At 34.7% G+C, this 25911-nt stretch overlaps 1 protein-coding gene across 8 annotated transcripts in view; it reads left to right on the top strand.

Moving 5' to 3' along the window:
• EYA1 (EYA transcriptional coactivator and phosphatase 1) overlaps positions 1-25911 on the top strand; it is a 225279-nt gene that overhangs the window by 2669 nt on the left and 196699 nt on the right. For 2 of the 8 annotated variants that reach the window (XM_056824102.1, XM_056824099.1), the window contains exons 1-2: positions 7443-7962; positions 10982-11082. In XM_056824102.1, coding sequence (XP_056680080.1) covers positions 7863-7962; positions 10982-11082 — 201 coding nt within the window. In that variant the 5' untranslated portion in view covers positions 7443-7862. Of the gene's footprint in view, positions 1-7442; positions 7963-10981; positions 11083-25911 lie in introns of those variants that run through there. The other 6 variants (XM_056824097.1, XM_056824100.1, XM_056824101.1 and 3 more) reach the window with 5 other exon arrangements.

The raw sequence follows: 25911 nt of genomic DNA, 5'->3' as shown, positions 1-25911 counted from the left end.
CAATTCACATTCCCTTCATAGAAATATATATTTGTTCACATGGAGGTCATGTGCCCTCCCCCCTTCATAATTTGATACACAAATTTGAGTCATAGAGCTCTAAAATTTAATAAGCTTCTGTCTTTTGTTTGAGTTGTTGAGTCATATTTAAATCATGTCATATTCTTCATGACCTCATTTGGAGTTTTCCTGACAAAGATACTAGAGTTGTTTACCATTTTCTCCTCTGGTTCATGTTACAGAGGAGGAAGTTGAGTCAAATCGGGTTAAGTGACTTGCCCAGGGTCACATAATTACTAAGTGTCTGAGGCTGGATTTGAACTCTTTTTCCTGATTCCAAGCCACTGAACTGCCCTAAATTTGTCTACATTAAAAAAAAAAAAAGATTTCTTTTATCAGTTAATGAGTTAGTGGCTTGAAATAAATGTTTCACTTCTTATTTTTGAAATAACCCTTAACTTAAACTGGAAATCATAGTGACTTTATAATCTGGATGCAAATATAAACTACATAAACTATTATGTAAAATGAAAATGTTGCCAGTCAGTACTCAGGGTACATCAAATGAGAATGGGCACAGTTGCAGTCTTTGGTGGTAGAAAATATACAAAACTATAACTTTACAAAATTGAAAGCACTCTGTGAATGTAAGGTATCACTTTTTTACTCTTTCCTATTGTCTCCAACCCATAAAGAACACATACAACCTGGATTTTAATCAAGTGTCCTTTGTGAGCACACAGACTGACTAATATATATCAAATAAGGAAATAAATAGCATAATTTAACTTGAAATAAGAAGACAGAATCTGACCTGTAGATGTGGCCTGGATGTGGCATTTAAATCACCCTGAAGAGCCTGAGAGGAAGACAGCTAGAAGAGTAGAAGATTCCATCACACAATGCGTGTAATAAATAATGAATATACTAACATAGTTTGGATCAGCAGGGCTAGCCCTCAATAAGTGTTGTGAGTGGATGATGGTGTCATGCCATGCAATTCAAATAGGGAATTGCAAAGCCTCATGGTGGGGATTAGAATTCTGCATTTCAAAGAGATAGACTTTCTGGCCTTTTGCCACCCTTGCAGCTGTCCACAGTTGCCACCCAATGCTATGCACCTGGTAAGTTTTCTGATTGGGGTATGAGGAGTGGCAGGTGGCTCTGCATAAGAGAGCAGCTGGCTTTGAGAAAGCAAGACACAATGCAATGGGGCATGCAGCCTGTACCCCAGGGGAGCACCAGTTGGAGAGGGCACCACAAGCGAAAGGAGCGTACTTACCTAGGAAATACTACCTACTGAGTGATTAATGAAGATGTGGGTCCTGACTAATTAGTGGTATTTCAATGAAGACAGTCATAGCAGCTGTCATTTGTTTTAGGCAAATGGAATATGGACCTGCCTTCAGATGCTACTTCATAAATTGTATATCATGACAAGACAGGAGAATCAGGAATGAAGTACTGAAGTACAGTTCTCCCATCATTGGACTAATGACACTCACTTGTCATGTACAACTGAAGATGAATCATGATGCCAATCCCTTACCAGAGATGAGAGGAGGAAAGGACTTAGAATACAGAATAATGTGGATAGTTTTGGACATGGTCAATGGGAGATTTTCATTTGACAAAACATTTGTTAGGAGGTTTTTCTTTTGAATTTTATTGTTCAGTTTTGGGGGGAGCAGGGAGTGGAAGGATTTGAAAATTAATACCCATTCATTAAAAAAAATAAGAGAGAAGGAAATAAAACAAAGGCAACAGGTGATACAAGTAAAGGAGAAATAACCATTGACTCTGAATACCTTCCCACATTTCATTTATCCTCCCTGTGGAAAACTGCTGCTATTGGTCTCTAACTGGTCTTCTCATTCACACATACAATGGAGAATATTATGGACCACAAGCTCTGAATTTTCTTATTAGTATATAAAGTCTCTTCAAAGAGACAAGATGTATTCAACATGTTTTTCCCCATCACCATAATCTAAAATTAAATTAACATAGGACACTCTCAGAGGAAATTCCCTTTACAAATGCAAGTCAACACTTGCCTTGCAATTTATAATATCAGAGAGTTGCCTACCTCACTGAGATGATAAATGACTTGCTTGCCTTGGACCACACAGCTAGTCTTATAGGTGGAACTTGAACCCAGGTCCTCCTGATTCAGAATTCTTCTCTATATCAACTCTGCCATACTGATTTTCATTATTTACTTTATTTGCTGTTGATGTCTGCCTTTCACCCAACTCTCACTTGTGACTCCAAAAAAATTGTAGCAATCCTAAAGACTAGACTCTGGTAAAACTGTCAGGTCAAACAGGCTAAACCAGATTGAGGGTAACAAACAGGCCTCAACTCCATTGGTAACTTAGGGGGATGTCTACTCCCAATATGTGAAGACTTATGGAATGGGTAGATTAAAACAATTTGTTCCAGACACCATAAAGATGGCTGAAGCAGGAACTTTAGAGAGCTTAGAGCTTGGTCAGAGCCATGGTCATTCACTGAATGCTGGACCATTGTCAATCATACTGACTTTTTGTCTTGCCACTGGACTTTGAAGACTGAAAAAAAATTAAAGTTGATGACTGTGCAACTCTGCTTTACTTAAACCCAGTTTATAACTGAATCAAGACATCACTCTGCTATGTTATTAGTTCATTTTGAAACAAAAGATGAAAACGTAGTTCCACTCAAATGTTACATGGGTACTTATAGGTATATTGGTATTCTTGAGATCTAAAAAACCTCCGAGTAAGGTACCATAACACTGGGATATCCTTTGTGGAAGATGAGCATGAGAGGGAAAACATGGTCAAGAATCACATACCATGAGGAAGCTTAAAGAAATTGTAATACAAATCAGTGGAGAGATTACTCACACTGATGAAATTACTGGTTTGCCAGTATCAACATAAAATGCACTGCTCTTTCAGAACTTAAATTTTAACATAGAAAACCAGGTGTATTTTCACAATACCTGGTTTTACTGAATCCTTATGTCCAGGACAAAAAAAATTCAATATTTGATATTCATTTTTTAGTAAAATATTTTCTTACTTTGAGTACTAAGGAAGAAATGAATGAACTATGAATGACTGCAAATACTAATAAAATCCAAATCAGCCCTAGAAAAAGTACTTTATATATATTTATTATATTATAATATATATTATATATAATATTATTATATATTGTTATATTATATATTTATAAACATTATTGATTGAATAACTTTATTTGTTGAAAGTCCAGAAACAGACAGTAATATGAAAGTCTTTATGTGAGGAATAGTTGAAGTAAATTGAAAAAGTGAAAAAGTTTTTTTTTTATCAACTTAGTCATTCAACATTTTTTATTTCTAAAATTGTACTCTATGTGATTAAAATTATAATAAAATACTGTCACGGTATTCTCTGATATAAAATCATTTGATTCCAAATATTAACTTTAACAAATTGGGTCATAAGATTTAAACCTTAATGGTACATAGAGATTATATTGTCCTCATTTTTTAGGTAAGGAAACTGAGATCCTCCCCTAGCCTCTCTTTGTGACCTTGACACAATTTTCTGGAGGGAATTGAGTAGCTTAAAAATAATAATAATTGCTAATGTTTATATAGAGCTTTGAGGTTTGCAAAGTATATATATATACATATACATATGTATATATATATATACACACACACATACAGATATAGATAGATATGTGTGTATGTATACACATATATACTTATGCATATATATGTAGCTTTACCCTACATATATATTATATAAAATCTCATTTGAGTTTTCACAATAAATCTATGAGGAAGGTATTATTAGAATCACAATTTTATAGATAAGTAAAGTGAAGCTAGGAGACAGTAAAGGGCCTCACAGATAGTTAATATCGGAGGTAGAATTCAACATCATCTTCCTGACTCCAAGGGTCTATTCAGTATGCCAATTAGCTCCCATTAAATGCATTTTAAGATTGAAGAAAGAAAATTAAGGAAGACAGAGAAAGAAGGAAAGAAGGAAGAAAGGAAGGAAGGAAGGGAAGGACGGAGGGAAGAAAAATAAATTAGTATCATCTAAAGTGGAATATCAACTACTGAAAAATTAAGAACCCACTTTAATCTGGAGGATAATCCATATTTTTTAATTATTGACAGACAATTGTTTGCCTAATGGCAGTGGAAACCATCAAGGTCAATCATTCACTGAAAACTTGGACATTTGGATATATGGTTTTTGTAATTTAATGTTCTATTATAGAATACCATTTCTCTCTCTCTCCAATTTCACATGTGGTTTTAATAAAAAAAACCTCTCATTCTTGGGGAAAAATATTGTATTTCAAAATTGTACTTGGTACTATTCATTTATCATATAGAATATGAACAGCATCTTGAGAGTTATTTTTCTACATAAATGTTCAATTAAAGGAATATCTCTACCTCTCACTCTGTCAGGATTAGATATAGCAGATAATAGTTTCTATACAAATAAAATAGAAATAGAATTGATTCTTTAAAAAGAGATATTATAATGAATTGCCTGAATTCCTGGCCCCACCTTTCTGTAACACTGACAGCTGAGCATATTCCTCATCTGTAGGCTAAATCCAATTCCACTCTAGGATCAATCCTACCCCGACAATTGGAGGAATGTAAGGAGCTCTGTCAGGAGTCACTGCCTTAACATCATCTATCTTAGCTGACTTTGTTACCAGTCTTCAGTGACTATGTTACCCACCTAATGACCAATAACTACAGTTTCCCAGCAATTTATTCCTTCCTCCTTCCCTATTCCAATGATGTGATGATAACTGTTTAATACCTGGCTATCCAGGAAAAAAAAAAGATATATGCTCTCAAGTACCCTCATTCTTGGAGTAGAGATTAAGAGGATATGTAAGCATATAAACATATACAAAGTAAATACAAGGTCATAGGAGGAGTTGGTAGAACCTGGGAATATGAGGGACTCATCTAAAAGGCAACACTTGGAGTGAGCTTTGATGGAAATTAAGAATTTTTTACAATGAAGGTTGGGAAGGAATGTATTCTAGGCATGAAAGACAAGCTGTGTAAGAAGATATGGAAATCACAAATGAAATTTTGAGTATAAAGAACCACAAAAAGGATAGACAACAGTGTTCATGAAAGGGAATAATATGTAATTAAGCTGGAAAAGTAGGTGGACCCAGATTGTAAAGGGTTTAAAATAGCAAACAGTAGTTTATATTTTATCCTAGAAGTAATAGGGAGCGCTAGAGTTTACTGAGCAAATGAATAGCATAATAATAATTGAAGTATAGGAAAATCACTTTGTTAGCTCCAAGGAGGATCCAAGGTTGCTTTCAGTGCTAACATTCTGTGACTGTGTTAATCCAGCTAATCCACTTGGAGACATAGGGAATGTTCATTCAGGTGTTTTTTTTTTACTACATAAGAATCATCCAGTGAAGATTCTTTACATATCACCCTTCAAGGCAAACTCTACCTCTGAATATACTTTTGTTGTTGTGATTGCAGTTTTTCTTGAGTCATTTCAGTTGTGTTTAACACTTTATGACATCATTTGGGGTTTTCTTGGCAAAGATACTAGAGTGGTTTGTCATTCCTTTCTCCAGCTCATTTTACATATGAGGAAACTGAGGCAAACAGGGTTAAATGATTTACCCAGGGTCACACAGCTAGTAAGTATTTGAGACCAGACTTGAACTCAGGAAGATGAGTCTTCCTGAATCCAGGCCTGGCACTCTATGCACTGCCCCACCTGGATGCCCAAATACACTTTTAGAGATTTCTAAATAAGTACTCATTAATATTTTCTTGATTAACAGGTTTCATCTTGAAAACCACCTATTATAAAAGCTCTCTCCCCTATCAGTCCTGCTACTTTTGATCCCAGTTATAGCTAGTATTTACATAATACTTTAAGGTTTGTGAGATGCTTTATCACATTTTATGCTCCTAACAACTGTGGGAGGAAGGTACTATTATTACCATCCTTATTTTATAGATGAAGGAAATTCAGTCTGAGAGAGTTCAAGTGACTTGCTCAAAATCACACAACTTATAAGGATCTGAGGCTGGATGTGAACTCAGATCTTCCTGACCCCAAGACCATTATTTTACTGTGCCACCTACCTAGACAATGCATTTATGTTTCTCTGATCAGCTTAGCCTCATCTAGATTGCTATGAATGTCAAATTTCAACAGGCAATCCACTCATTCTTAACCTCAGACCATCAGAGCTAATCTTGGTCTTTCATTTGTCTTTCAAAACAAGCCAGAGCACTCTGGAATGCATCACAGTTATTTTTTCTACCCTAGTTTTCTCAGTAATTACACTTTCTTTGGCTTTGGATACATTGGGACTCTTCAATTCATTTTTAATCCTCCAAGGATAAGATAGATCTCCTGATTAAAATAAAATTGTTAAATTCTTGAACTTTGGTGAAGAAAGTAACTTGAAATAACATGAATGAAAGTTTCTCCTCAACCAACTAGAAATTGGAATAAAGAAATTAGCTTTCTCAGGAAACCTAAAAACAAAAAGAATGCCGATTTTAAAATAACAGATTTTCTTAACATTTACTGGCAAATTAAAGTGGAAAACTTTGGAAGCTTGATGTTCCCCATCCCCATCAATTATGTCACTTATATAGTAAATGTAAGCTTAGAAGCATATGGTAGAAGAGTTCACCCAAATGAAATTGAATGTAAGTTTTCTCATTATTCTAGTTATCTGCACAGGGGGAAATAAGGCAGCTACTTCTTAAATGCTATATCTTAAAATAGGCACTCTCTTCAATCTGCTGCAGGTAGAGTATTTGAAGTATGATGACCTTTTCTTCATTAGTATGAATTTACCTTCAAGGCAAACATTTTTCAATCAGGGCTAATTTGCATATAATTTATCAAGAGAGATGCAGGGGAAAATAATTTTGTTTAAAGATTTCCCTTTGTCTTAAGTGTCATTAGCAGTTCTGACTAATCAAATTTTTACAATCTCATCAGACGCTTTTAGAAAATCTCTATGAACTCATCTGGAGGATGCATTTATTCCTAAGTGTCCTATATTGCATTACAACTCAGTAACGAGTCACCGTCTGCTACAGATGTTTATGTGAAATACAATTAACACTCTGCCAATTTAGTTTTTATAGGGACACAATCAATTTTTATTCATTTTAAAAGCAGAATGCTTTGTTTTATTGTGTGCAGCCTCTCTGCTGATTATAGAGCTAAACAAATTACTCTTCTGTTTATACTAAATGGCAATGGTCGAGGAGGATGATGGCATGGCATTAATGGAATACATTTATATCAAGTACTAAATATTGGTGTTCCTATTCTCTTGGTTTGGGGAGAGATTTATTTTAAACATTGTTACTTTGGTTTTATCTATTGAAAGTGTATTCGTTGGTACCAAAGTCTCTTACATGAACTTGGGAAAGTGAGCATGTTTTTAAATACTTGTATGTTGTATGATATTACTTTAGTACACATTCTCAAGCAATATCTAGTAACCTTGCAAATGGTTTCTGAGGCTTACTATGTTAATTGAACCCATGTATAACTATGTTAACTGTGCTTCATTAAAGTGTTATCACCATGATGACATTCAAATAGATTTAAGGAGGAAAAATGTGAAATAATGGTAGAGCAACACAGGCCAAATAAGCGGTTATATTTATGTAGGATTTCCATTTTAATTACACTGTCTCAAGTGAAGCCCTTTTTAGTGGTGATGGAGACAGTTCAAACAACAGTATTACAGACAGTGATCTTGTTTGGGAAGTACATGGTGATTTCACCAATAAATCGTTAAACATTTATTCTGTTCCAGGCACTATGTTAGGCCATGGAGTTACAAAGGCAAAAATGATACAATCTCTTCCCTTGAGGAAATTATATTCTATCTTGAGAAACAACAGATATTGTGTACATATGGGTATGTATATGTATAAACAAAATAAATAATAACTTTATAGTATGTTTTAATCTCATTTGATTATTATAGCACTGCATGTTAGATGTTATTATCCCAATTTTCCATGAGCTATAACATATTACCAGTCATGCCTTTTGTGCATGAAGTGGAATAAATGATATCATTTGGTCCATATACACTAAATATACACTAAATACTATGTCCTGGCACTGTACTAAGCACAGGGGTTACAAAATAAGACAAAAGGTGTTCCTGCACTGAAAGAGCTCAGTCTAATGGGAAAGACAACAAGCAAACAGATATATGTACAACCGAACTATACATAGGAAAAATTAGGAAGTAATTAAGTGAAAGAAGGCAATAGAGTTAAGAGGGGTTGGGGAGGTGTCCTATAAAAGATTGAATTTTATTTAGGATGGAAAGGAAGTAAGGGAAGTCAAAAGGCGAAGATGAAGAAGGAAGGCATTCCAGACATGAGAGGCAGTCAGAGAAAATTCAAGCAAATATATGAGCATAAAAGAAATGGGATTGATTGTATAAGGGACAGAGGATGAAAACAGACAGGTATATATATATATATATATATATATATATATATATATATATATTACACAGAGACTTGTAAAAAAATAACATCATGAATGCTAACTCTTTGAATGACCTAAAGCTGATGAAGTAAACCAAGGACCATTAAAAAAAGTATATTTTGGAGACCAGAGAGGTGACTGTCAACATTTTGAATTATTAGTTAGCTCCATAATCCCCTCTATTTACATAAAGAAATTTGCATGAATCCACTATTTTGTCTACAAGTATTGTCTGAGTTAAATGCAGATGTCACTCATACAGAGACTTTTGATACTAGTCTAGCTTTTCCAAAGGCTTCATCTGTCAGAAAATCACTTTCAGTTACATTTGACAAATGAAATAGCATGTACATGTTGTCAGTTTTTACTACTGCTCAGGAAAGTATTATCTGCCTGAAGCAAAAACATTTCCGCAGAATTTTGATCTACTAATCATATGCTCTGAGAATGTCTATCAATCCTCTTCCTTTTTGATGGAGAAATATTCATCTTTCTAAAGCTACCTCATAATGATTTACCCTTGTTATGAAACTGTACTAATCTATTTTGATCCATTTTATAGTTCTGAAAGTATGCACTAATACTAGGATTATGTAGGTGCTAGTTGCTCTAAATGTGTTCTTCCTTTTGATTTTTATTTTAGTATGCCAGTAAGCTTCAATATATTCAGTCATAGCTTTCTCCTTGATTGTGTTAAGCTCAATTAGGCTTATGTGGAGGAGACCAGGCATTTGTAAATATCACTGGTGCATGAGGGTTTTATTTGACTTCTTGATTCTTTTATGAAAACTGGGCTGACGCATCTGAGAGGAAGATGGCAAAAACTTTTCCTAGTTTATTATTATTTCTTCAATGAGTTCATTCTGATCTTTTTCCCCTCTGAAGTTCAGCTAGAAATAAGACACTATCCTGCTAATATTCTTTTATATTTAATGTTCTGTGGATTACAAGAGATGGATGTTTCTATTAACTGAAGAATATTAGGGATCTAAGTTCATTCTCTGTATGATTCACAGAAAGCATCTTATGAATGGCTGGAACTAGAAATAAGGGGATGATACATATTTTGTCTACCCTTACATGGTTTTAATTTCTTCTATTAGGGCTCTATATTTTAAAGAGCTTTAATTCCATGTAATTTGGAGATTATGAGTATTCCATATGGTGACATTTGTCAAAAATATGGTTCTTGAGTTTTTATGTGTCTGTTTTATGCTTGTGCTTTTGTAGGGAATTCTTATAGTTCTAATGTTGCTTCTGTTTATTGAATTCTCTAAGATAATGAGTTTTGTATGTGTGGCATGTAGATAGGTATGTTATCTATTAGTTTATAAATGGCAACAAACTTCTAGCATATAATTCTAGTTATCCAGTCTGGGAAGCCTCAGATGCCATCTGGTCTAATACATACTCTTTTTACAGATGAGGAAATTAAGGCTTTATGAGACTTGCTACAAGGTTTCAGAGAGAGTAAATGGTAGAAGTGGGATTTGAACTCAGGTTCTCTGACTACAGAGCCACTTTTTTTTTCTATTGTTCCATACAGACTTTATTCTCTCTGAGATACAGTCTATTTACTGTCATTGTCCCCAGCCCAGCCCCCTTAACCCATATTTTTTTCTCTTTCACAAGTCATGGTTTAGTCAATTCTACCTCAGGCAATTAATTTCTCTGACTAGATTTCCATTTAGTAGATGCTAAGTTGTTTCCAATTGCATTAATGCATTACATCATTACCATCATTTTTTTCATGATAAGCTTCAGTTGGTGCAGGTTGTTTCAGAATAACCTTTCTTTAATTTCTATAATCTTTGACTTGATTCTGAACCAAAATTATAAAATCTTTCATTTCTACAAACAAATCTTTGTGATTTATATATTCTTTGATAATTTTTTTTGTTGATCAAGATTATATGTATATCACCTTTGGGGTGCTTTTAAATATCACTCATTTTAGTTATTTCATAAGCTTTGTCCATATATATATATCCATTCTCTATTATGATTGACATATCCAGCATTGTCATCCTTTATGAACTGAAGTCTTTTTGTTCCAAAAGGATTTTTGTTAAATTTTTACCTATTTATCATATACTTCGAGAATATCTATCAATCTTCTTCCTTTTTTGACCATGAAATATCGATCTTCTATGTCTGCTTTAGGATAATGAGTCCTGTATATTGTTATTATTGTTTATGTTTTGTTAGAATTCTTTTCAAATCTGTTTTAGGTAATTTAAAGTTATTGGTATTAATATAATTATCATTTCTCATCTTATTCAATAGAGGTCAGGTAGAAATTGTTCCAATATTATGAGTTTTTGTTTAGACAACTGTAAGATAGTTGTCCTCCATTTTACTGTATCAAAAGCATACAGTGAGACTGGTGTCATATGGGTGTTAATTTTTCTAAATGTGTTCTTCCTTTAAAGCTTTGACATCAGGATGCCAGTCTCTTAACATGCTCAGCCTCAACTTTCTTCATGATAGCCTTGTATTTGATGTGTCTTGCCTGGAGAAGACCAAAATATTTGTAAGTATTTCCTTTTCCTCTCAAATTGTGATCCTATTTCTTTCTTGGTGTTCCTCTTGTTCTCAACAGAGCTTTCCAAAAGGACTTATTTGTTGTTCTCACCATTTATTGCAATCCTTACTTCAATCCTAGGCTTTCAGCCTTCCTCCCAATGTACCTTGTCTATACAGGGCTTCATTTTCACAGAATTTTGAATGCAAATTAATGTACTTTTACTTAGGAATGAGAGAGTTTTTGAATAGGAATCTACTAGTATTATAGTGATGTTTTAGGAAGAATGAAATCATGATAAGTATCTAAGTATTGGATTTAAGGAGGGTGACACTGAAGGCAAGGACCTCAATTAGGCTACTACTATAATAGTCTATTTGTGAGGTGATAAGGACCTGATTTAGAGTGGTGGAAATAGGCATTACAACTGCCTGGATTCATATTCTTCACCCTAGTTAATTACCATAGCTACCATAACAAAAGGAGTGTTAGACTCCAGATTTTGTGAAAGGAGAATTAATGTGATGATTACTATGTTAATGTGTTATGTTTTAGATCTTGTTTAATTAGGGTATTTCTATGTCTTACCAACTTGCTGAAGTCCAAGACCATATGATATGAAATTGGGGAGGCCATATAGAAAGAGTACTAAATTTGGAGTCATATCATCTAAGTTCAAAACTTAGCTCCACCATTTTTATTTTATTTACAAATCATTTGAACTCTATAGGGCTTAGTTTACTTTTTTGGGGTAAATTTTAGTCAATGGTATTGAGGTAGAAATTGTACCTATATAATGAGTTTTTCTTTAAACAGCTAGATCTGTTGTCCTCCATTTTTTGATGTCCAAAATATGCAGTGAGACTGGTACCATATAGAAGTCCATACAAGTCATTTAAACTTGTTGGGACTCAACTTCTTTTTTCTGTAAAGTGAAGGAGCTAAACTAGATGCAAATATATATTCCTCTGATACTGCATTCATTTAATTAAACAGTTACTGAGTATCTATTATGTAATAGGTACTAGTATACTGATTGTTGTTGTAGAGGTTATAAATGCAACTAAGACAGTCCTAATATTAAAGAGAGAAAGACAAGCACTAAAATAGCAATAATATGAAACAAAGTATAATTAGGGATCTCAAAGTTCCCAATGATAATTAAAGATAGCCTTTCTATGAAAAAGTAATGTTATTGATAGCAGCAGAGTCTTTCCAGTCCCAGTTATTTTTATGAAAAATTAGAAGGACAATCTAGCTTTTCCTAGTAAGAAAATTTGTACGTGACTATAGAAAATCGAGTGTGGCAAGCTGTATGAAATCTTTATTTTATGGAACTTACATCTTATCTGTTTTCTCATTTCAAACCTTATAGGCTCACTTCCAGACCATGTCTCTTTTTTTACTCCTAGAACTCCATTTGGATCTTGTTACTGATTCTGCTCTTTATTTGGACATCAACTTCTGTCTCAGATCTAGTATTAACTCAGCAATCTGGTCAACCAATTCTTCAACTTCCACCACTCAATCAATGCTTCTAGTCTCTTCCCAAGAAGATTTCCAGAACATGTTGTTCCTATCTCCCTAGCCTATCTTTCTAGCTAAACTATGGAAGATTCTCAGTTCCATCCTATGGCCCAACTACATTTCAAATCAACATATTCAATACAGGATTCATTATCTTTTCTCCAACACTTTGTCTTATTCCTAACTTTCCTATTTTTCTATATAGTCTGTAAATTTATTCATCAAAGTTTGCAATTGTAGAGTCAGCCTTCATTCTTATCACATTCCTCAGTTCCAACCAAATTGCCAGTATTGCCAGATCTAGGCAATACTACTTACATAGTATATCTCACATCTGTCTGCTTCTCTCCATTCACACCCTTATTCAAGTCCTCATCACCATTCATCTGAGACTATTACAAAAGCTTCCTACTTGGTTTCTCTGCCTTAAGCCTCTCCTTCTTACAATCTATCCTCCATATGTTTGCCAAGTTGACATTCCTAAAGCACAAGTATAATGATGTTACTATCCTGCTTAAAAAATTCACTACTCCATCTTGCCTCTAGTTTGTTTCTAGTTTACAGTTGAACTCAGACTACTTTTCTAGACTGATTTTGCCTTAATCTCCCTCACAAACTTTATGTTCCAGAATACTTACTTTTGCCCCTTGTAATTCTTCCCTCTACTTGGAATGCATTTCCTCAAAATATCTGCCTTATAGGATTCCTAGTTTCTTTTAATGCTCCTTTCAAGTGCCATCTCCCATAGAAATCTTATCCTGATCCTTCCAGTTGCTAGTACCTTCCCCTAAACTATTTCCTCCTGACTTTCCTGTTTTAATTAATGATGTTGTTCAGTTGTTTTTCAGTCATGTCTGGCTCTTCATGACCCCATTTGGGGGTTTCTTGGTAAAAATACCAGGTTTTCTTTTTCCTTCTCTAGCTTGTTTTATAGGTGAGGAAACTAAGGTTAGCATGATTGACTTACCCAGGATTACACAGGTATCTGAGGACAGATTTGAACTCAGGAAAAAATATTTTCCTGATTCCAGGCCCAGCTCTCTATTCACTGCACCATCTAGCTGCACTGTTTTAATTAATGGCATTCTCCTAATCACCTATGGGAAAAAACTCACCTACTATAGCTAAAAAACAACAACAACAATAAATTCTATATCTAAAATAGTTTATGATTACTCACAATATTTTCAGTCTCTACTCCTACAATCCATGCTACAGAACTTTCTAGGTGATATAATGGAAAGAACACAGTCTGGAGTCAGAGATCCCCTAGTTCAAGTCCAGTCTCAGACACTATAAAATAGGATAATAATAGCTCCTCTCCCAAGGTTGTGATGAAGATACCACTTTCCTGATTAGAAGCTCTGACAGTCTTCCATATAACTCTGACTGCTGGCCCCCTTTTCCTATGCCCCACAAGTCCTAAACTGATCAAATCCTTCCATCCCTATACCCCTTGGTACTCCCTAAGTCCATGACTTCACTTTCCTCTCTTAGATTTCAACCCAATAGTTAGCCATTTAAACAGCTATACTATTTTCTGTTTTCAAATCCCTTGCTCTCATTCTTATCCTTCATTCATCTTTTGCTAAACCTTAGCCATGGATTATTCCTACCATCTTCCTCTTCTACTCTGATTCACAGCAGGTGGAGTCTCACAACTCTACTGTCTAGGTACATTAAAATTCATGTTATCTTACCACAACTGGTCCCTCACTATCACAAAACAGTCCCTCTATTATTCCCTGTGATTCCTTCTCTGAACCTACAAAGAACCTATTTCAAACCTTCTCTTCCCTACTAAAATCTGCCATTTCACTCCTCACCCCACTCTTTTACCTAAGAAGATTGAGTCCATTCTAAACAAGCTCCCTTTTTTCCCCCCTCATTCTTACCATCTCAAATTCCTTTGACATCATTTCACATCTCTTTTTTCCCTTTTTGAAAAAAGGTGTCTTCTTGCTAAGGCAAATCCCTCTTCATAAGCACTTGATCCTAACTCCTCCTGTCTTTAACAAATTGTATCCTTGGAATCATTCCTTCTGTCTGTCTTTTTGCTTCTCTTTGTAGCTCTAAGACTTAGTTGGAAAATAAGTACTTAATAAACATTTATTGACTTTTTTACTTCTAGGTCTCTAATCCTCATCTTCTTCATATCTATAGTTATATTAGTAAACATCATATGCACACAGATATCTTCTCTTCTATTTTCTTCAAGCATTTCCATCTTCCCATCCTTAAAAAAGTAGCCAAACAAATAAAAACAATTTTCAGTAGACCTTACCATCTTCTAAAGCTATCATTTTATATCCTTCCTTTTGTTTTCTAAAACTCCTTGAAAAAAACTATCTACATTCACTTTTTCTATTTCCTCTCCTTCCTCAGTTCTTTATAGCCTAGTTTCCATCCTTATCACTTAACTAAAACTTCTTTCCACATAATTTTCAATAATCTCTTCAATGTCAAATCTGATGGTCATTTCCTAATTCTCATCTTTCTTGATGTCCTTGTCACATTTATCACCAATTACTACCCTCTCCTCCAAGATACTTTCTTTTTTAATTTTTTGGTGCTATCAGACACTCTTCTTCTTCCTACTCATTTAACCATTCTCTCTCAAAATCCTTTATTGACTTATATCCATATCATGCCCCCAGTATTGGGTGTTCCCCAAGTTCTATCCTAGGTCCTCTTCTCTTTTGCTCTACACCCTCTTCTTTGTAGACTTCATCAGGTGTAATGGGTTCAACTACCATCTCCATATATATATATATATATATATATATATATATATATATATATATATATATATATATCTGTGTGTGTGTGTGTGTGTGTGTGTGTGTGTGTATATATATATATCCCCAGGCTCAGTATCTTGCCTGAGTTTTTGTGTCCCCCCCACAAGTAACTGCCTACTCATATTTCAAAATAGATGTCCCCAAAACATCTAAATTTAAAATGTCCACAATTGAACTTATTACTCTTCTCCCAAAATCCTTCCTTCTTCTAAACATCTCTATTCCTATCAAAGGCAATTGTTATCCTTCCAAGTACTCATAATTGACATTATCCTTGAGTCTTCATCCTCTAATATCTTACCTATCTAATCAGTTACAAATCTTGTCTTTCTACTCTCACTTGTCTTCACTCATGCAGTTACCACCTATATTTAGGTCCTCATCACTTCTCCCTCAGGTTATTGCAACAGATTCTTAATGAGTCTTCCAGCCCCAAATGTCTTATCACCCCAGTCCTTTCTACACATTATTGCCAAAGTAATTTTCCTTAAGCACAAATCTGACCATGAGACTCCCTCACTCAGTCAGTGATTTTCTATTACCAATGAAATTAAAATAAAAACTTCCCTGGTTTCCTTAAAGCCCTAAACACAATCTCCCTCCAACCTAACTTTCAAGCTTCATTTGGACATCACTTCTCCTCTCACTCACACTTGATGAATCTAGACAAATTGGTCTTTTCTCTGCTCCTCATACATATCAATGGCAAAGGTCATCTCTGTGCTTTGTACTGACCATTACCATATTTCCAAAATATACTCCCTCCTTGTCTCCACTGCCCATCTCTTCTTTTAAGACATTTCTCAATGGCCATCTTTTGCTGAAACCTTTCTTGATTCCTTTAATAGCTAGTATCCCTCCCCAGAAATTGTGTTTTGCTATTTTGGTATATTTACTTATTCCCTTTATGTTTTATACACATTTATTTTTATATTTGTGCACATACCTATATGTGTACAAGCACATGTATTTATCTATGTATGTATGTATGTTCCTTTCCTCCATTAGAATATATCTTGAGAGAAGAGATGATTTCATTTTTTTGTATTTGTATCTTTTGCATTTTGCACAGTTTTTAGCACATGGTAGATGCTTAATGAACATTTGTTCAGGGTTCTGTGATCTCTTTCTTTGGGTATTTTGAGGGCTTTCGGATCAAATGGAAGAAGGATTAGACTTATTCTGCTTGGACCCACAGGACACAGGACACAAGCAATGGATGGAAGATCTGGAGAGGTATTAAAAGGCATTAAGAACAAGAATTAAAGCTATCCCAAAATGTAATGAACTTCCTTCCCCTCACTGGAGATTTTCAAGCAAAAAAAAAAATGCTGGAGATTGGTCAGGAAAGTTGTAGAGTTGATTGTCATTCAGGTATGAATAGGTTGTATTAGATGGCCTCTGATGTCTACTTCCCACTCAGACTTGGTGAGTAAATTAAATAAGGAATGAAAAATGAAACTCCCAAATGTAAGACTATTCAAAAGTAAATTAAGTGATGGATGTTCAGTTCATGTTTGCTCTCTTTCTATTGCTAACATTTTTATGAACTATACATATAACCCTTGATAGTCATATATATAAATTGCTAGCATGTCTCTGGTGCATTTATTATGTACTATTAAGTTAGAACTATTTCTGTGTCTTATCAAGACTCCATTTTGGGTAGGGACCTTTTGAAAATCTAAATATGGCATTTCCCCTAACTCTTTGACAGAATATTCTACCCATAGTAGAAAGTAAACTCCTTAAGTACAGGGAATATTTCCGTTTTGTCTGCATACCCAGAACCTAGCACATTATCTGACACATAAAAAAATGCTTGTTGAATGAATGAAGGAATAGTTGTTGTTGTTGTTGAGTCATTTAGTCATATCCAACTCTTTGTGTGTTCATTTGGAGTTTTCTAATGTAGTGGTTTGCCATTTCCTTCTCTGACTAATAGTATAGATGAGGAAATTGAGACAGTTAAGTGCCTGGGGTCACATAGTTAGTAAGTGTCTGAGGCCAGATTTGAACTCAGGTCATCATTCTATCTAATGAGCCACCAAATTGCCTCTCATGAATAATAGGTATTTAGTAAATATTTTTTTAATTGTTTTTTCAATATCTATGATGACTACCTCTTCTGTTGCCATTTTGTTTTGTACCATTATCTCCCTCCTCATTTCTGGCTCCTTGTTTCCTTCAAGTCCCAGCTAAAACATGCACTCTCCTACTCTCATATATATACAGCACACACACACACACAGTATATATACATATGTGTGCATATATCTTATAGTTTGTACATGGTTGTTTATATGATGTATTTCCTATTAAGTTGTGAACTATTCTAGAGTAATCTATTTTTTGCTTTTCTTTACCTTTCCATAACTTAGCACAGTATCTGTCACATAGTAGGTGCTTAATAAAAGTTTAACTTATTGATTAGATTGCAATGAATTTATATAAATGTACTTAAATATAAATTCTATCTGGGTGATTCAGTGTATAGAATAAAAGTTGGGTCTGAAATCAAGAAGACTTCAGTTCAGATCTGGCCTCATATAATGACTAGCTGTGTCATCCTGAGTAAATCACTTAACATCTTTCTACTTTAGTTTCCTCAACTGTAAAATGGGAATAATAATCATATCTATCTTGCAGGGTTGTTGTGAGAATCAAGTAAGATAGATATTTGTAACTGTGTACCATTTGCACTTAGTACAGCATCTGGCCCATAGTAGGTGTTTAATAAATGTTTATTCCCTTATCTCCCCTACACACTCCACTAATTTGTTCAATAATATACACGGACAACCCTTTTTGCATTGTTTAAAACTACAAATATTAAATAAATATTCAATTTCACACTATATTGCCTGAGAAAATCCAATTGTTTCTTTTTTTAAAGCTCTTACCTTCCATCTTAGAATCAGTAATGTATATTGGTTCCAAGGCAGAATAAGTAAGGGCTAGGCAATGGGGATTAAATTACTTGTGCAGAGTCACATAGCTAGGAAATATCTGAGGTCAAATTTGAACCCAGGACCATCCAGCTCCAGGCCTACCTATCAATAAATCAAGTTATTTGGATGCCTCTAATCTAATTGTTTCTTAACATTTTATTGTTTTTTATTCTTGTGGACATGGAGATAGTTTTAATTTAATGATATTTTCTTTCCTTTGGCTCTGTCATATTTTACTTTATTTTACTTTAAACCCTTACCTTCTGTCTTAGAATCAATATTGTGTATTGGTAGCAAGGCAGAAGAGTGATAAGGGCTAGGCAATGGGGATTAAGTGACTCCCCCAGGGTCACACAGCTAGGAAGTGAAGCTGGATTTGAACCTAGGACCTCCAGTCTCTGGACCTGACTCTCAATCCACTGAGCCACCCAGCTGATCCCCCACCCTTTGCCCTCTTATTTATTTATTCATTCATTCATTCATTTATTTTCATCATATTTTTTAAATGCAAAGGCTTACCTGTTTATTTTAAGTAGGTTATAAGAATTCCTTTATTTTTTAATTATTTTGATAACTACAATAATTAAAGAGAAAACAAAGTTTGGAAGCAAAAAAAAATAAAAGACCTTTGGCACTCCAGGAAAAATAATTTATGCAAAGAGAATCAAAGTATTAAAGGAATCCGTAGACTTTTTTTTACTACACCATTTTGACCTGAGATGGCTTGCTGTGCAAGGTAAGCAAATACTTCCATGGAAGGTGCTAATACTAGTAACTCACAGACAAGCTCTGAGTTTTCCTCAGCTTCCCCGCAGACAGAAGAGAAGGCCTCTCACTTCCCTTCTTGAAATTTATTAGTATTCAGGCTCAGTGAAGCCTAGATGAATAATTGCAGAAAATAAACACCCCTAGGAAGTATGGAAAAGGTAAACTGTAGAGACTGTTCTTGAACTTCGTTAAGATTTTTCACTTCTCTCATGTTTCTCCTGGCATTTTTCTAAGGAAATGCCACAATGACACTGAGGTTTTTAAGTCACATGCTGAACTTGCAAGACTATTAGAAAGGCAAAGTATTGTGAAACAGGAAAAAAAAAAAGAAAAGGCACAGTTAGGACACTTTAATGAACAGTTGAATGCACCTCAAATGAAAAACAGATGTTCTTTGTTAAATTTAATAGAAGCTTTCTATTCAGATTGAGGTAACTAGGCCATTGAGTAGGGTTGAAATTGACAGTAAGATGGCCCTGTACTAGGAGAGTTTTATAGTTCATGTTGCTCCTTACACAATATTTTTACAGTTTCCCCCCCTTACTTCGAAAAAGAACCTCTGGGATTTTTTTTTTTCTTAGCATCAGGGAATGTATGTAAATGTTTCTTTGCATTCGTTTTTTTTCCTTTACAATAAAAGCTGCATACAATTAGAGCTAAAGAAGTAATCCTATCTTATGACTTAGCATTTTCTTTTTTAATTCTAACCTTTATATTGGGTTTTTAAAGAGATTGCACTCATAAATTTAGATTTAGATTTATTTCCCTAATATTTTAAAAGCTACCTAATATTACATTAAATAGAAATAATTTGGTGGAAAATGATCACTGACTAGTACTATTTCATTCTTACAATTATAATTTATTAAACTTCCATTATGTATAAAATTATACTTTTGCTTTACTTTATATACATTTTGAATATATGTATTTATGTATATGTAAATGTTGAATCATCCAGTAGGATATAAATTCTTAAAGGACAGATTTTGTGGTTATTCAGTCATTTTCGGTTGTGTCCAACTCTTTGTGGCCCCATTTGGAGTTTTCTTAACTGGAGTGGTTTACCATCTCCTTCTCCAGCTCATTATACTGATTAGGAAATTGAGGCAGAGTTCAGTGACTTTCCAAGGATCATACAGCTACTAGGGACTAGGAACTTTGTGCTAGGAAGACACAGTAAGTGTTTGCAGATGGACTTGAAATCAGGAAAATTAGTCTTATTGACTCCAGGCCTCACTCTCTACCTGCTCCATCACCTAGCTGTCTCCTGTAAGGGCAAATTCTGTTTCTTTTTCTTTTTTCTTATTTGGTCTTGGTATCTCAGCTACCTATTGCTCTAGTTCTCAAAGTTAATAAATGTGTAGGGCAGGATTTGAACTGAGGTCTTCTGAAAGTGGTCCACTGTGCCACCTGGTGGCCTAAATTTAAGGAAAGTGGGAAAGAGAAATAGAGGCACAGAGTAAAAGAGAGAAAAAGAAAGATAGAGATAGAGACAAAGACAAAGACAGAGAAAACTAACAACTAAGAGGATTAGAAAAGATTTCCTGTAGGAGACCAAGCCAAGATAATAAGCATATATTAAGCAACAACGAAATGCTAGACTCAGTACTAAGGGAGTAGCACCTGAACTGAACCTTGCACTTCCTTAAAGAAAGTTCATTAACCAAGCAGATCAGTAAATTGCCAAGAAATTATCAATATCGATGCTTTGTACTCTAGATAGTATAGAAGAAGGTTGAAACACACTCTATATACATGAAATATATTTTTTCTTTAAACTAGAACATGTGGCTTATTTATGGATGGTCAATGACATAGTAGGAGAATTGTAATTAAGTAGCTCAAAAATGTCCAGTGACCTACCTTGTAGACCATTTTATCTTTTAAAAGTATCATTGCAATTGCAAAAAAACAAAAACAAAAACATTTGTTGTTTTTAAAAGAGCTTTATTAGTTAAAGAGAGAAAACAAATGTATTCCACAATAAGTAAAAAACAGGGGAAGGACTTCAAGGTACTCTTAGTTAGTCACTGCATGTCTTCTGTAAACCCCAAAACTGGAGCAAGGCCAAGGACAAACTCAGAACCCAAAAAGAAAAGGAAAAAAATAGTTTAAGTTGAAGTAAATCATACATTATCCCAAAACTCTTCCAGGTATATTATTAAGCTTTAATGAATTATCCCCTCCCCCCCCACACACACTTTTTTTGAAAAAGGCTCTTATAGAGAAAGATGCCAGAGAGCTTGGTGAAGTAAACAGAGGTAAATTTGACTTCCCCTGCCTGATACAGATTGATTGTGTGACCTGAGTAAGAAATTTAATTTCTCAATGATCTAGGTGACTTTGTAAGATTATATGCCACAAAGAAGGCACCAAGCTACTTTGGTACAAAGAGTTTTTCTTTTTGGATAGTTCCTCCACCAATGAAATCAAGAGTCTGGTTCATATCCCTGAATAGAAACTGTAACTCTTCCTGCATGCAACTGTTTTATAAACCTAAACAAAACTCTTCTCTAAGCTTCTCATGTAAATCCCAAAGCTGAAGCAAAATCAAGAACAAACTTAGAACCCAAAAAGAAAAGGGGAAAAATAATAGTTCAAGATGGTATAAATCATACATTATCCCCAAACTCTTTTAGGGTTACATCCAATCACACTAAGAATTGGAAAGAAAATTAAAGAAAAGTCAGACTTGAGGACAAAGGGAAATTCTTATTTGTAAAGAAAAAATGCTAAGTTTAGAACTTAGTAACAAAAAATTGCAAGAAGCAACCTCCAAATAGCTAAAAAGCTGCCCTCTTAAGGATAGCTAGATAGTGTAATGAACAGAATGCTGAGCTTGTAATCAGGAAGATCTGATTTCAAATTTGGTCTTAGTCATTTACCTGCTGGTTGCCTATGGACAAGTCATTTAACCACTGTAGCCTCAGTGTCCGCAACTGTTAAAAATTTGGATCATAACTGTACCTATACTGTAGGGTTGTTGGGAGGATTAAATGAGATAATATTTGTAAAGTGCTTAGCAGAGGACCCGGCACATGATAAATCACACATGGATGTGTATTCTCCTTTTCTTTATTTCTAAATTCTATACAGTTGGCAAGTATGTTTAAATCACACTTTAAAAGATTTCAAGGGGGCAGCTGGGTAGCTCAGTGGATTGAGAGCCAGGCCTAGAGATGGGAGGTCCTAGGTTCAAATCTGGCCTCAGACACTTCCCAGCTGTGTGACCCTGGGCAAGTCACCTGACCCCCATTGCCTAGCCCTTACCACTCTTCTGCCTTGGAGCCAATACACAGTATTGACTCCAAGACAGAAGGTAAGGGTTTAAAAAAAAAAAAGATTTCAAATCTAATTTGGATGATGCCAAAACCAGTCAGGAAAGAATTCTCATATCTAGTCTATAGACTTAAAGGAAAATATTTTACTTTATCACATTATGCAATAGAGACCTGTTGAAATCTGGAAAGGAAGCAGTAACCTGTTGATATTAAACTGTGGAAGAGTGAAATTTCCTTCCTGAAAAGTCTTTATAATAATATATTTTTTTTAGCTTAGGGGAGAGATTTAATCCTATATTTCAGCATATGCAAATATCAAAGTGGGAAAAAACTCATTTTTTTCCTTCAAAAGTAGGGATTTACATTTTCATTATTTAGTTTACTTAAAGAAAAACAAAAATAATTTTAGTTCTATATGAAATGAGTTGATGGCTTGCTTTCTCAATCTTTTTTCCCCCACTGAGAAACAATATTTTAAAAATGTTATTTTGGATGTAGCCTATTACATTCCCAAGTTCTCTTTTTTCTTATAAAGAGCTCCATAATGTATGGTGTTTTCTTAAAGAGTTTTTTCTACATGTACCAGTAGCCCTGATCTTGCTGCCCTTAGTCTGGAGAATAGGAAGTAATGTGTAGCTAAGCAGACCTGAGGAAATAATCAATCAGGCCAGGGTGAGAACCAGACACCAAGAAAGTCTTTTCTCTTTATACAAAACAAAATGAAAAATCTTAACAGGCAAAAAGTTCAACAGGAACTAACATTGATCACAGAGAGGGGAGTTTATAGATTTCACTTACATCCTACTCTAGCTGTGTTAGAAGATGACATTCTTCTACCATTTTAGAAAGAAAAATGGCTCCACTGAGGACAGTGTTTATTTTAATGAGTTTTCATTTGTGTGGGATTTATGTTTTATTAAGATAGGTCCTTGGGCCACGAAGTTTAAATATTAATATGAATGTAAATCAATTGAATTTAACAAGCAATTATTAATTGTCTGCTCTGTGGAATCTAATAGGGGGAATTAGACCATTATGAACAAGAAAGTTGTGATAAAGACTAATGAGTGATCTAAACAATGATATTAGAAATGGAAGGTGAGAAAGCTCACCTTTATTCTGCAAAATACTTATTAAACATTTGCCGTGGGCAAAGCAGTATGTTCTGGTGCTAAAGATTCAAAAACAATTATGTTTGTCCTTGAGGAACATCTATATATTAAGGGAGGTGTTTTTAATATATATATATATATATATATATATATATATATATATATATATATATATATATATTTGCCCCAGACACTTTGGGAAGTCTGGTGAAGCTGATGGATTATTTCAGAATATATTTTTAAAGTTTATAATTGAAGAAAATGCTATATTTCAGCTAGGGGGTCAGTGAAAATAAAATGTTTTTCCCTCTCCAAGTTTGCTGACTCTTTAATGGATACTGGGTTAAGAATTCTTATATTATTACATATAAGATAGATTAAAACTAGTATTATGTAAGTAGGGAGTTGCTGTTCAATCTTTTCAGTCATGTCTGACTCTTAATGACCCCAATTGGAGTTTTTTAGGCAAAAGATAATGGAGTGGTTTGCCATTTTCTTCCCCAGGTCATTTTGCAGATGAGAAAACTGCGGCAAGCAGTGTCAAGTGACTTGCCTAGGGTCACACAGCTAGGGTCTGAGGCCAGATTTTAATTTAGATCTTCCTGACTCCAGACTTGAAGCTCTATTCATTCTGCCACATAATGACAAGCAGAATCAGAAGAGAATTCCAGTTGGAGGTAGTATTTAAGCTGAATCTTGAAGAAAAATAAATCAACCATGTGATCCCAGGCAGGTCATTTAGCTTCTATTTGCCTCAATTTCCTCATATGTTAAATGGGAATAATGCCTTTCTCCCAGGGTTGTGAGAACCAAATAAGATATTCATCAAGTGCTTAGCATAGTACATACCATATAAATATTGACTGTTAAAAGTTGGAGGTAAGGATGGCGAACATTCCAGTATGGGAAGAAATTCTGCACAAAGTCAATAGTAGAAGATAAAATACTGCAGCTGAGGAACGAGATGACAAACAGAAAGTGCATTAAGGGAAGTGGTGTGAACTAAGTGTGATGGAGTAGGCTGGAGCCAGACTATGCAGAACACAGACCGCAATGCCAAGAAGTTTGTATTTATCTTGAAGGCAATAGGAAGATGCTAAAAATTCTTAATTCTAAAGTGGGAAAAGAATGTGTTCAGATGAACATTTTAGGAAGATTTATTGGGCAGCTGAGTAGGGGATAGATTAGAGAGGGAGAAAAAGGAAGCAGAGTTGCCTGTCTAGAGGCCAATGGTCCAATGAAAAACTTATATCTGAACTATGGTGGATACTACATGATTGGAAAGAAAGAGATACCTACCAAAGAGGCTGTTGGGGATCAAGACTGGTTCCCTTGAGTTGCTGACATTTGATCTGGGCTTTGAGAGAAGAAAAGGATTTTGCCAGTTGTAACTATGAGATGAGTATATTTCAGGTAAAGGCAATGACCCATGGGAGTGAATAGAAGCATTACTTTGTCTGTAGGGCTCACATCCCTGGGGATATGTGACTTGAAAGTGCACCAAAGTTCTTCAGATATTTCTCCAAATAAATCACCTTTGTCCTCCAGTCCACCCTGAATCCTTTGATATACCAGATTGTGTTGGATTGAAGCTTCTAAAAATGAATGAGACAAGAAATGGAATAAAGAATTCAATTGCCATGTTTAAAGAAGAAATTTTAATAGTTGGGGAGGGTGGTGGAATTCAAATTATCTCTTTGTATTATAAAAATTCTACTGCAAGGAAAACCATCTAGAAATAGATGAATGGAAATAGCTAAGAGAGAAAAGCCAAATGCCCAAAGGGAAAAATCCTTTAAGCTGCCCCAAATTACATGGGCTTTCCCCCAACATAAATGTACCTGGCACCTGACACATAGTAGGGGCTTAATCAATACTTGTTTCCTTCCTTACTATATATTCTAAGAACCCTCACAAATTCTCTACATTGAAAGAAAGAAAATAACAATAAAATGCCAACTAAGAAAGGAGTATTTTCTTCTCTCATGTTTCTCTTTTTCAGGTTAGGCAGCATTAGTAATTGTGTGTCACAAAGTGAACAGCATTGAGGAATTATAAAGAAACAGACCTTTTTATGTTCGGCAGTCTGGCTCTAGTCTATTTCATCAAACTTACATGCCAGTCTATCTTATTCTTCCATAAGCAGTATTTTATCTCCTGCCATTGACTTTATCGCCTACTATTTGACATCCACACTCGAATTACTCCATACTCATTTCCACTTTTTAATAGCCAATATTTAGGGGGCAGCTGAGTGGCTCAGTGGATTGAGAGTCAGGTTTAGAGAAGGGAGGTCCTAGGTTTAAATCTGGCCTCTGACACCTCCCAGCTGTATGACCCTGGGCAAGTCACTTAACCCCCATTGCCTAGCCCTTACCACTCTTTTGCCTTGGAA

This window comes from Monodelphis domestica, chromosome 3 (assembly GCF_027887165.1).
Source record: "Monodelphis domestica isolate mMonDom1 chromosome 3, mMonDom1.pri, whole genome shotgun sequence".
Lineage (NCBI taxonomy): Eukaryota > Metazoa > Chordata > Mammalia > Didelphimorphia > Didelphidae > Monodelphis > Monodelphis domestica.
Note: the sequence above shows the minus strand (reverse complement) of the source record. Positions and strands in the feature narration are given on the sequence as shown.